The sequence below is a fragment of the Macaca thibetana genome, chromosome 19 (genome assembly GCF_024542745.1).
Source record: "Macaca thibetana thibetana isolate TM-01 chromosome 19, ASM2454274v1, whole genome shotgun sequence".
Classification (NCBI taxonomy): domain Eukaryota; kingdom Metazoa; phylum Chordata; class Mammalia; order Primates; family Cercopithecidae; genus Macaca; species Macaca thibetana.
In genome coordinates, this window is record NC_065596.1 from 32093113 (window position 1) to 32105431 (window position 12319).

Here is a 12319-nt window from a genome sequence, read left to right on the forward strand (position 1 = left end):
AACTTGACCCCTGGCCCAGACCCTGAGCTCTACCTCTCTGAGGTCTTGCCTCCACAGGACCTGCACATCCAAAGGTCTTGTCTCCCCAGGACCCTGACATCCTACCCCAGCTCCCACAAGCCATACTAAGGAGGCTGGTTCTCTCCATGCTTCTCTAACTTCCAAAGGGGAAAACTGAAGGGCACCTGCAGAGCACCTGAAGGCCAGAAGTAAAGGTGACCACTGAGACAAGGAGTGAGGTAGCAGTGATGGGTCTCAGGTCCCTGAGAGGGAAAGGCAGCACCTTTTTGAGAGAAGGTAATGGGTGGTTCCTCTCCACTGGGCTCCAGGGTCCCTTCTGAGTGATGAGAAACAAGAGATTTCATCCTAACTCCAGGGTGTGGCCTCACCCTGGTCTCCACCTCTTGTTGCTCACTCTTGGAGAATTTGTGCCCCTGTCACTCTCACAGTGACTCCTTAGGTAAAAGGTATCTGTTATACCACATCCTCTTAAGATATATCTCCCACTGACTCCCATCTGGAATCCCCCAGTACTCAGAGAAGAGTTATTGTCCTAGGGGCAACTGAGGAGGTGACATTGTTCTTGGGAATTAATATTTTTTATTTTCACCCTCTGCTTTGTGATCACTAGAGCACAGTTACCACGTGCCTGGCTACAGTGAGTTTTAGGATTCCAGGATCCCAGGTGTAGGAGAATATACAGAACATTAGGTCACTTGTTTCCTTGGGTGAGAGACAGAGATACCTGCAGTGCCAGCCCCAAACCCCACCTGGTCCTCTCTGGCATTTGTCCCACTCCACACTAGAGGCATCTCTCAAGCTGGAGATTCCAGATCTTGCCCAGGGACAGCTTCATTCCCCCAACCCCCATCCTCTGTGCTGTCTATTAAGACAAGAAACAGTTGGGGTGAGGGAAGAGGAAATTGCAACCAGAAGCCACAAGATATAGACAGAAGGGCAGAAAAGGAAATTTCCCCACAAACTCTACCAGGAAAGCTGGGCCCAAGGGCAAGGAAGAGGCCAGGCTGGCCCACCTCAGGGGCACAATGCCCATCCTAATAAAAGTAAAGTAACAGAAAATACAGAATTGGGTGAAAGAAGGAAAAAAGGAATTGGGGTAAAGAAATAAGCATTTTCCCATTCAAGAAGGGCTACGGAATTTGCCTTGAGACAGGAGTGTGTATATAGTTTATCACTACTTTGTTTTCAAATCAAACTGGTGATAGTATTTTTACTGAGGTGAAATTCAGACGACAAAATTACTAGTGGTAATTTTGGATGTATACACTTTTGAAGGATGAGGTGAAGAGGAAGTTAAAATGGTGCTGGATAAAAAAAGGAACATGAACATTAAGGCTCCCCCTTATGGAGGATAGAGAAAGCATTTTTTAAAGTTCTGGATTCAGTGGCAATGAGATGAGGATTTGGGGGATGACCTCTTGGACTCAACAACGTGGTGATAGGACACAAAATCCAGTGAAAGACTTTCTGTGGTGGGGATGAATGGTGAATTTCTGCAACACGATGTCTAGCATCCAATTTAACCTACTTCTTATCCTGAAGGGCCATTCCTTTCTGCTGCTCCCAAACCTTGAATGAAAAGTGCTACCCAAAATATATGTGTACAAAGTGCTGGGAAAGGCAGGAAAGAAGTCTTTGTTCTCATGTTTGGGGAAGGGATACCAGCTTGCATATGTCAATCACCCATCACCCTCAGGAACTCTCCCACATATTGTGGTTAAGTTGGCAGCTTTGGATTCTCTGTGATTATTAAGCATGAGAGATCCAGTTACTTTCTGGGGATCTTAAAACCTGAACAGGATGCAAGATTTGGGAACTACTGGTTCGTACCATCAAAACTTAAATCTGCTCTTAAACTCTTGGACGATATCAGCCTGGTACAGTACAATTTTAACAAACTCAAAGCAGGAGAGGAGGAGCTGAGAACAAAGTTACAACCTGAGACTGAGTTGATGGTATGAAAAAGTGAGGCAGGAATTATGTGGAGGCAATTATGAAGGACTCCAATTAGGAGAGGTGTGGACTGAGAGAACACTCTGGTAGCTATGAAGTCTTTACTTTTGATTGGGCATCTATTGGATAGATATATTTAGCTTGCATTTCTATTATGTTTGACTGAAAGTGTTGACCAAAAAATGTTTTATTTTGGTAAAATAATGCATAACATAAATTTTAATATTTTAACCATTTTTAAGTGTATGGTTCAGTGGCATTCAATATATCCATCTTGTTGTACAACTATCACAACCATCCATCTCCAGAACTTTTTCATCTTTCCAAACTGAATCTGTGTACTCATTAAACACTGACTCTCTATTTCCTCCTCACCCCAGCCCTTGGCAAGTGTCATTCTACTTTCTATATCTATGCATTTGACTACTCTAGGTATCTCATATAAGTAGACTCATATGACATTTGTCCTTTTCTGTCTGGTTTATTTCACCTAGCATAATGTCTTCAAAGTCATCCATGTTAAAACGTTTGTTAGAACTGCATTCTGTTCTAAAGCTGAATAAGATTTTATTTGATGCATGCTACGTTTCATTTATCCATGTATCCACTGATAAACATTTATGTTGCTTCCATGTTTTGGCTATTATCAATAATGCTGCTGTGAACCTTGGTGTACAAATATCAGACCCCCTGCTTTCAATTCTTGGGGGTGTCTACTCAGAAGTGGAATTGTGGAATTGCTGAATTACATAGCAATTATATGCTTTGTTTTTTGAGGAATTTTCATAACATCTTCCATAGTGACTGCACCATTTTACATCCCACCAGCAATGCACAAGGGTTTCAATTTCTCCAAATCTTCACCAATATTTGTTATTATCTGGTTTTGTTTTATTTTTTAATAGTGGTCATTCTAACGTGTATGAAGTGGTATCTCCTAATGGTTTTGATTTGCATTCCTGTAATTATTACTGTTTATAGAATTGTATAAGTCTTTATGCGTTGGAAATTATCAATTTATTTTCAATATTTCAATATTGAGAAGTATTAAAATAATATGAACTTACTCAACTTACTTTTCAACATTGGGAGATCTGGCACTCTCCTTATGACAGTGATTAACTGGAGATGAACAGGAACTGCCTCTTTTACTTTGCCACACTTTCTATTATGTACTGTAGTGGTCCAAGCTGTCTCTTCCAACAAAGTTACCCAAACAATAAAGAGGGGGAAGACACAGGATGGAAAAGATAAATTGTTTTAGTCCATTTGGGCTGCTATAACAAAATACCTTAGGCTGGGTGATTTATAAACAACAGAAATTTATTTTTCATAGTTCCGGAGGCTGGGAAGTCCAAGATCAAGGTGCCAGTGGATTCAGTGTCTGGAGAGAATTCTCTGCTTCCCATATAGTATCTTTTTGTGGTATCCTCACATGGCAGAAGAGGAAAACACACTTCCTTCTATTTCTTTTATGAGGACACTAGTCCCATTCATGAGGATGGCACCTTTATGGGTCAATCACTTCCCAAAAGGCCCCAACCTCCCTTAATACCATCATCTTGAGGTTTAAGATTTCAACATATAAATTTTGGGAAGACACACATTTCTATTGTAGCATAAATAGAGTATATCAAGAGTGAAAGCATATAGAAAAGAAGTCAATATTGCACTCTCTTTGCTACGTGCACTTAGAGCACTTAAAAGAAAAATACCTGAGGTGTATAAAATTTAAATTCATGAAAAAGAATGAAGAAATTATAAAAGCAGCAAGACACAGGCAGATGTTATCTTAGATGGAACCACAATAAGAAACTGATGACTGAATTGTCATGAGAAACTCACCGCCCTCCAAAGTGGAATGACATCTCCAAAAGGTTAAAAGAAAAATGCAAAGCTAGAATTCTACATTTTGGAAAATTATCCTTCAAAACGAAAGAGAAGGAGTAGTGTTTTTATTATGAAGGAGTAAGCTCCTAGCAGAGTGAACCCACCACAACAAAACAAAACGAACAAAAAACAAACCTTACAAGTTATAAGCTTTGAATGGGGAAAAAAAGCTACTTGGAAAATGGGATAAAAGAAAATAGATTCTAGATGGGAGTCAAAATTTGGGGAAGGGGACCAACAAGGAATAAATAGCTCTATTCCAATGTTAGGCCAGAGCTACAATGCAGAAATGGGCTGCTAAAATTCTAATAGAACTTCCATCTTTCTGGACTGAGAAACAAGGGATGAAGCCAGGGCAATTAGGAACACTGAAACATGAGGTGAGAATTCTGGAAAGGAGAGAGCTAGGGGAAAGGAACTCCCGCTTCTGAGTATAAATGCTCCCATGTCTCTGACTGACCTAACAACCATGTATGTGTAGGGCATACCACAAGCACTGCAGGTAAAGATGACAGAATTGCTATGAGACTTGAGTTGTCACCCATCACAGGCAAGGAATAGTCTGCAATTTGACTTGAACCAAATTATTTGCCTGCTTTAAAAAATACTCTTTAAAGTAATATAACTTGTTGCAGAGTCTCCACAATGTAACCTTAAGAACATTTAGGATCCAATCCAAAGCTACTCAACATATGAAAACATGGGAAAATAGGACCTACCTGAATGTAACAACACACAGAAAAGGGGAAAAGTGAAAGGCAATACACAGAGGCCAATGCTGAGATGACCAAGTGATAGAAACAACTGACCAGGACTTTAAAGCAGCTACTATAACTATGCTCAAGGATATAAAGGAAAACATAGTCATAACGAATAAAGACATAGGAAATCTAAGCGGTGATATAGAACATATTTGTTTTAAAAGAGCGAATGAAAATTTTGAAACTGAAAACTGCAATACAGTATCTCAAATTTTAAAGGAAATGGATAACTGAAGAAAGATCTAATGAATGTGAAGATAGATCAATGAAAATTATTCAACCTGAAAAAAAAGAGAAAAAATATTAAAACTAATAGGAAACAGAGACTCAGGGACATGTGAGACAATACAATACGTCTAACTATTTGTAATTGGAGTCCTGAAGGAAGAGGAAAGACAGAATGGAACAGACAAAAATATTTGAATAAAATGTCCAAAACATCCTAAATTTGGTAGAGACATGAAAGAAACCAAAGATTTAAAGCAATCCCTCATAAAAGTAATATCCAGCCCCGACAAAATGGATGAAGAAGTACTCAGTCTCATTAGTAAGTGGGTAAACTTAAGTTCAAAACACTAGTAAAATACTATTACACACTCTCCAAATTGGAAAACTTTTAGATGTCTGAAGATGTCAAGTGCTGGTAAAGAGTGGAACACTGAAAGACAAAAATTGTTCCCATCACCATCTAATAAATTGAAGATATTCATGTGCAATGAGGATGCTGCTCATCAGACCTGATATCTGATCCTCTTGGCAAGTAGGCTGTCTGTGGGAGAGGAAGGAACTGGTTCTGGGTTAAGGGTCATTCCTGTGCAACACTAGAGGTCCCTAGCTTCTCTTCCTTCTGGAGCCAGATTCATAGACAGAATCTCAGAGCAAAGAAGATATTTATTGTCTGAGTCCTGGGAGAGGGGATTGGAGGCCCAGGATGTGAGAAGTGGCAGGACAAGCAGTGGATCGGGATGGTAAAGAAATCTGAGCCTGAGGGCATTTGGGGCAGTGAGTCAGTGAGGCTGGGAAATCCTCTTGGTAACATCCCCAGTTGACTCCCTGTGTCCTGAGGAAGACAGGAGTTTATCCTGGCCTCCAAAGCTCTTCCCATCTTGGAAAGTCTCAGCATCTGCAGTGAACACAGAGCTGTGGTTGTAGGGGAGGGTCTGGACTCCCTAGGAATGAAAGAGCTATGCCAGCTGGTGTAGAACAACGGAAGGCTATAGATTAGAAGAAAGATGACTCCCAAAGAGATTTCTCACCCCAGCAAAGTTAGTACCCAAGGTCAGGAGCCCTCCTGCTGCCCCCTCAGAGACAGAGTAAAGATGTGGAAGTAGGGGAGGGACAGGGAGGAATTGGTGCCAAGATCAAATCTCCACCCACACTACTCAAAGCCCACCTAGGACCCAGGTGATCTGCAACCAGCTCCTAACATTTACCCTGCCCTGAGAGCAGGGGATGTGCTTCCAGCATGGGGCAGCTCCAGGATGTTCTAGTCTAAATGAACTTAACCAGATCCTTCCGGCCTTTTCCTGCTGCCCTGACCTAAGCTGAAAACCGAGGACTCTGCTGCTTAGTGACATGTCCATTCCCCAGCCAACAGGTTTTTCCTCTCCCAGGGCTTGGAAGTCCTGCGACGACAGTGACTCACAGGCCATGCTCAACAGGGTGGTTCTCTCTGCGGTTGCCTCAGCTCCAGGAAATGGCACCTGAACAGTTAGGCTGTTTCTGATCTCCTGGAGAACCAAAGTGAAGGTGAGCATCAAAGTACAGGGCATCTCAGGCCCCCAGGTGGAGAGGATAGGTGTCATTCAAGAGAAATTGAGGGTCATGTTCTCACCACAGTTTCTGGCTGGTTACTCTCCATAGCATGAATAGCAGAGGGTCCTCTTGAAGCTGGGCTTTGATGCCTCCTCCAGTCCCCATCTTCTTGCTGTCTCCTTGAGAAGACTTGTACCTGTCAGTCTCACAGCAAGGCTCTTACGTCCCAGGGTACATCTCATATGAGAACTCCAAATACCTCTCAGTTCCACCTACTTCAACAACCTGAGAGATTCTAGTTCTCAGGGAACTGTTGATTTGAGGGTCTCTAAGAAGTTAGAATCAACTTGGACTTTATTTTGTATATTTGGATCTAGAGTCATTTATAACCACTAGAAAAAAAAGATTGAATTAGCTGCTCACGTTTATTAGAGGTTTGTCCCAGACCATTAGCTTAATTGCAGTCAGTCTTGGAATTCCAGGTGTAGGAGATGGCATGGAGCATGAGGTCACACAGACCCTCCTATTCCATGAAAGAATCTACACCTCTTCTACAGGAGAGACAGAGACCACCAGCAGCTCCAACTCAATCTCCACTTGCATTCCTCACGCCCATTCTCTGCCCCCCATTCCACTCAATAGTAAGAACTTATTGTCAAATGATAGTAAGAAAATATTAAAAATAATCAGATATGTGAAATATACAACTGGTTACTTTCAACGAAGTGACAATAATGATGAAGATGATATAACAAAAGAAACTGTAAATCAGAAGACAATAGAGTGATATCTTTAACCTATCATCCAGATTTCCATACCCAGACAAAGAATTCTTCAAAAATTAAATTAAAATAATATTTCATGTTAAAAAAAAAAACCTAACACAGTTGAACTCCAGTAGACTTGCAGTATAAACAAAAGTAAGTTCTTCAGTCTAAAAAGAAATAATTTTTGATAGAAGTGCTGAATTTCATGAGCGAATCATAACTATGTAGGTAATTTTTAACAGTTGTCATTGTTGAAATCAAACTATAATGTTCTATGAAGTTGATAACATTTATAGGTGTAAAATATAGGATAATAACAAAAATGGTGGGAGGAATGGTATGTGTATCTGAAGATATAGTTGTTCGTATTATTCAAGAGATAAAAATACTGATGCAAGAAAGATTGCAATATGTCAAGGATGCATATTTTAATAACTAGGCAACTATAAAAGAAAGTAATAAAAGGCAAATAAAAATTAAGAGGAGAAGACCAGGCACAGTGGTTCATGCCTGTAATCCCAGTACTTTGGGAGGCTGAGGTGGGTGGATCACGAGGTCAGGAGTTCATTAGAGAACAGCCTGACCAACATGGTGAAACCCTGTCTCTACTAAAAAATACAAAAATTAGCCAGGTGTGGTGGCCCTCACCTGTAATCCCAGCTACTCAGGAGGCTGAGGCAGGAGAATCACTTGAACCTGGGAGGTGGAGGTTGCAGTGAGCCAAGATCACGCCACTGCACTCCAACCTGGCGACAGAGCGTGACTCCATCTCAAAAAAAAAAAAAAAAGTGACTTTTATGGTATGCAAATTATATCTCAATAGAGCTGTTAAAAAAACCACAGTCGATATGGCCAGTTACAGTGGCTCATGCCTGTAATCCCCAGCACTTTGGGATACTAAGGCGGAGGGTTCACTTGAGCCCAAGAATTCAAGGTTACAGTGAGCTATGCACGCCAACCTGAGCTACAGAGCAAAACCTTGTCTCAGAAACAAAGAAATCACAGTAAATAAATTGAAACAGAATACTAAAATATGTTTGAATAATCCCAAAACAGGGCAGGAAAATGGTAGAAATAAATAAATTAAATAAATAATAAAAAAGAAAAATAGTAGTAAAAAAATGGTACACCTAAATTCAAGCATATCAATAATAACATTAAATGCAAATACTCTAAAAAATTTAGAGATTGTCAAAATGAGTTAAAATTAAAAGTGTGACCCATATATATGCTTTCAAAAATGTTCACCTCAAATATAATGAGGTGAGGTTAGGACTTAAAGGATGTGAAAATGCATACTATGCAAACACTAGTCAAAAGAAAACTGGAATGGCCGTGTTAATAGCAGACAAAATACACTTAAGAGCAAAGAAAATTACGAAGAACAAAAAGTGATGTTACATAATGTAAAACAGTTGATTCAGTCAACCATGGTGGCTCATGCCTGTAATCTCAGCACTTTGGGAGGCCGAGGCAGGTGGGTCACCTGAAGTGAGGAGTTCATGACCAGCCTGACTAACATGGTGAAACCTCGTCTCTACTAAGTACAAAAAAATTAGCCACGCGTGGTGGTCCATGCCTGTAATCCGAGCTACTTGGGAGGCTGAGACAGGAGAATCGCTTGTACCTGGGAGGCAGAGTTTGCAGTGAGCCAAGATCGCGCCATTGCACTCCAGCCTGGGCAACAAAAGTGAAACTCCGTCTCAAAAAAAAAAAAATTTTTTTTAAGTTGATTCTTTAAGAAGACATAAGAATTCTTAATATGTATGCACCTAACGACAGAGTTTCAAAATACATGATGCAAAACTGATTAAACTGAAAGGAGAAACTGAAAAATCCAACATTATGATCAGAGACTCCAACATTCCTCTCTCAGTAATAGACCGAGCTAGTAGACAAAAAAGTTACTGGATATAAAAGTGAACACCATCAAGCAACTATGTCTAATTGCCATTTAACATTCGTCCCATAACAGGGCAATACACATTCTTTCCAAGCACACAGGGAGCATTCACCAAGATAGACCAGTGTCACAAGACAAACTTAACCAATGTAAAAGACTCTCACCGTGGGTGAAAGTGAAAATTAGTTCAGCCATTGTGGAAGACAGTGTGGCGATTCCTCAAAGACCTAAACACAGAAATACCATTCAACTCAGCATTCCCATTACTGGGTATATACTCAAAGGAATATAAATCATTCTGTTACAAAGACACATGCACCCATATGTTCACTGCAGCACTATTAACAATAGCAATGGCATGGAATCAACCTAAACACCTATCAATGGTAGATTGAATAGAGAAAATGTGGTACATATACACTGTGGAATACTATGCAGCCATAAAAAGGAATGAGATTACGTCCTTTGCAGGGACATGGGTGGAGCTGGAGACCATTATCCTCAGCAAACTAACACAGGAACAGAAAACCAAATACCATATGTTCTCATTTATAAGTGGGAGCTAAATGATGAGAACACATGGATACATAGAGGTGAACAACACACACTGGGGCCTTTCAAAGGGTGGAAGGTGGGAGGAGGGAGAGGATCCGGAAAATGACTAATGGGTACTAGGCTTAATATCTGGGTGATGCAATAATCTGTACAAAAAACTCCTATGACACTTTACCTATGTAACAAACCTGCACTTGTACCCCCTGAACTTAAAAGTTAAAAAAAAATCATATCAAGCATGTGTATTTATTAAAATGGAACTAAAAAAGAAATTAGTAACAATGTGTTTAAAAATAAAAAACCAGTAAAATCTGTAATCACTTAGAAATTAACACACTTCTGAACAATCCACGGATTAAAAAAAAATCTCAGGGGAAAGAAGGAAATGTTTTGAACTAATATAAAAATACAACATAATAAAATTTTTGTAGTGCAGCAAAAGTGGTGATTAAAGGGAAAATGCAGAACCAGTGGATACAGAAACTGCACGATATTCAAAGCAAAAAACCCACCAAAACCAAAAATGAGCTGTTGATGATACGTGTAACAACATGGATAAACCGGGAAAATCACACTGAAAAAATGAAAGCAGACCCTAAAGCATATACAATGTTTGATTCCAGCTATATGATGCACAGAACCTGACAATATAGATGGATATAGACAGAAGGAGAATCGCTTGAACCTGGGAGGCGGAGGTTGCAGTGAGCTGAGATTTTGCCATTGCACTCCAGCCTGAGCAACAAGACAGAAACTCTGTCTCAAAAAAAAAAAAAAAAAAAAAAAAAAAAAAAGACATAATTTTTGTCTACAAACTCTCACAGAGGCATTAAAGAGTAAAATCGATTACGTTGTATTGTTTCATAAAAGTTTTACTTATTTTATAATAATTGTATTGTATAATAATCACAGTGAGGTAGAGTTTTAACTGGAAAACAAATGCTGCCTGTCTGTGCCTATATGGATAAGGAAGTTGAGGAGACCAGAAATTCAAGTGTTAAGAAGGTAACTTTTGGCAGCCAGGCACAGTGGCTCCTGCCTGTAATCCCAGCACTTTGGAAGGCCAACGCAGTGGATTGCTTGAGGTCAGGAGTTCGAGACCAGCCTGGCCAACATGGTAAAACCCCATCTCCACTAACATACCAAAAAAAAAAAAAAAAAATTGGTCGGGCACGGTGGCTCACGCCTGTAATCCCAGCACTTTGGGAGTCCAAAGCGGGTGGATCACAAGGTCAGGAGATTGAGACCATCCTGGCTAATACGGTGAAACCCCATCTCTACTAAAAATACAAAAAGTTAGCCAGGTGTGGTGGTGGGCGCCTGTATTCCCAGCTACTGGGGAGGCTGAGGCAGGAGAATGGCGTGAACCCAGGAGGCAGAACTTGCAGTGAGCCGAGATCGCGCCACTGCACTCCAGCCTGGGCGACAGAGCAAGACTCCATCTCAAAAAAAAAAAAAAAAACTGGGTGTGGTGGCAGGTACCTGTAATCCCAGCTACTAGGGAGGCTGAGGCAGGAGAATTGCTTGAACCCCAGATGTGGAGGTTGCAGTGAACGGAGGTTGTGTCATTGCACACAGCCTGGGCAACAGAGCGAGACTCTGTCTAAAAAAATAAAAAAATAAAAAAATAAAAAAGGTTAGTTTTGAGTATTGGGGGTATAAGACCGAAAGTACGTTCCCTTCACAGGGCTGGAGATGGAGGATGGAGAGGGAAGAGAACGTAGATGGGGTATGGGGCAGAAAGGAAAAGAGGGGTAGTCAGTGGGATGTCAGCCTCCAGAAAAGCTGACAGCCATGTCCTGCATCCGTCCCACAGGGCTGCGTGTCCACACCTCGGTTCTGTCTTGAGCAGGAGGCGCTCAGCCTGGCCTCTCATCCCTACTCCCCTGGGGGCCTCCACACCTGCAGAGCCAACATGGGCCTCAGATCAGCACCAGCCACTTCAGTTCTGATTCCAGGTGGGGCAGCACAGCTCAGCCCCACCTGGAACTCAGGAGCTTCCTGGAGACAGGCAGGCCTGCTCACCTGGTATAGTAGATCCAGGTGAGGCCGTAGGTGAGGAGGAAGCCAGCCCCCATGAGAGCCCCCCTGATCAGGGTGAGGACGAGGGGCCAGGAGCCCTCCTGTTTCTCGGTTACACATATGCAGGAAGAGGAGCTTCCTGGGGGAAAGGAGAAGAAGGTAAGGTGCTGTTCCCAGGCCTCAGTCCCTCCCACCAACCTGAATACCTTACCAGGCTGTCCACCCTCAGCACCTGTCCTGCAACTCACTCTGCACAGAAAGGATGAAGGACAGGTGCTGGGAGCCCAGCGGGTGCTGAACCCGGCAGGTGAATTCCCCTCCCTCTCTAGTCCCTATGTTGGGCAGCTCCAGGATCCCAGACACTGAGGTCTGGGAGGGATTCAGGGCTTTTCCGTCCCGGAACCAGCTCAGTGAGGCAGGGGGGTTGCTGTCAACTGTGCAGGTCAGGAACAGGGACTGGCCCTCCACGATGGGCACTGACATGCCATTGCTCAGGATCCGCAGGGCTGGGAAAGAGATGCACAGCCAGGTGAGGGGAGCTGGGAGGCCCAAGTCTCCCTCACTCCTCCCACTGAGCTGTAAGAAGAAAGTTAAGACTGTGGTGAGTGCTGAGAATGGACTAGTCACGCATGAAGGGGTGAGGACTTGGTGATCAGGTCAGGCTATCAGAAAGAAGGTCGCTGAGCTGAGAA

General features: G+C 42.0%; 1 protein-coding gene across 10 annotated transcripts in view; it reads right to left on the reverse strand.

Annotated features, from left to right (window-relative positions):
- Positions 1-12319, reverse strand: part of SIGLEC14 (sialic acid binding Ig like lectin 14) — a 37389-nt gene that overhangs the window by 22387 nt on the left and 2683 nt on the right. Inside the window, exons 5-9 of one of the 10 annotated variants that reach the window (XR_007721683.1) lie at positions 11876-12133; positions 11631-11766; positions 9215-9277; positions 6460-6559; positions 4916-6355 (exon numbers count right to left, since the gene is read on the reverse strand). The exons of 3 other annotated variants lie outside the window; for them this stretch is intronic. Coding sequence is in view for 4 of the 7 variants with exons in the window: in XM_050771325.1 (XP_050627282.1) it covers positions 11465-11507; positions 11631-11766; positions 11876-12133 (437 nt within the window). In the remaining 3 variants the exon portion in view is untranslated. 6 more of the 10 variants (XR_007721684.1, XR_007721682.1, XM_050771327.1 and 3 more) reach the window with 6 other exon arrangements.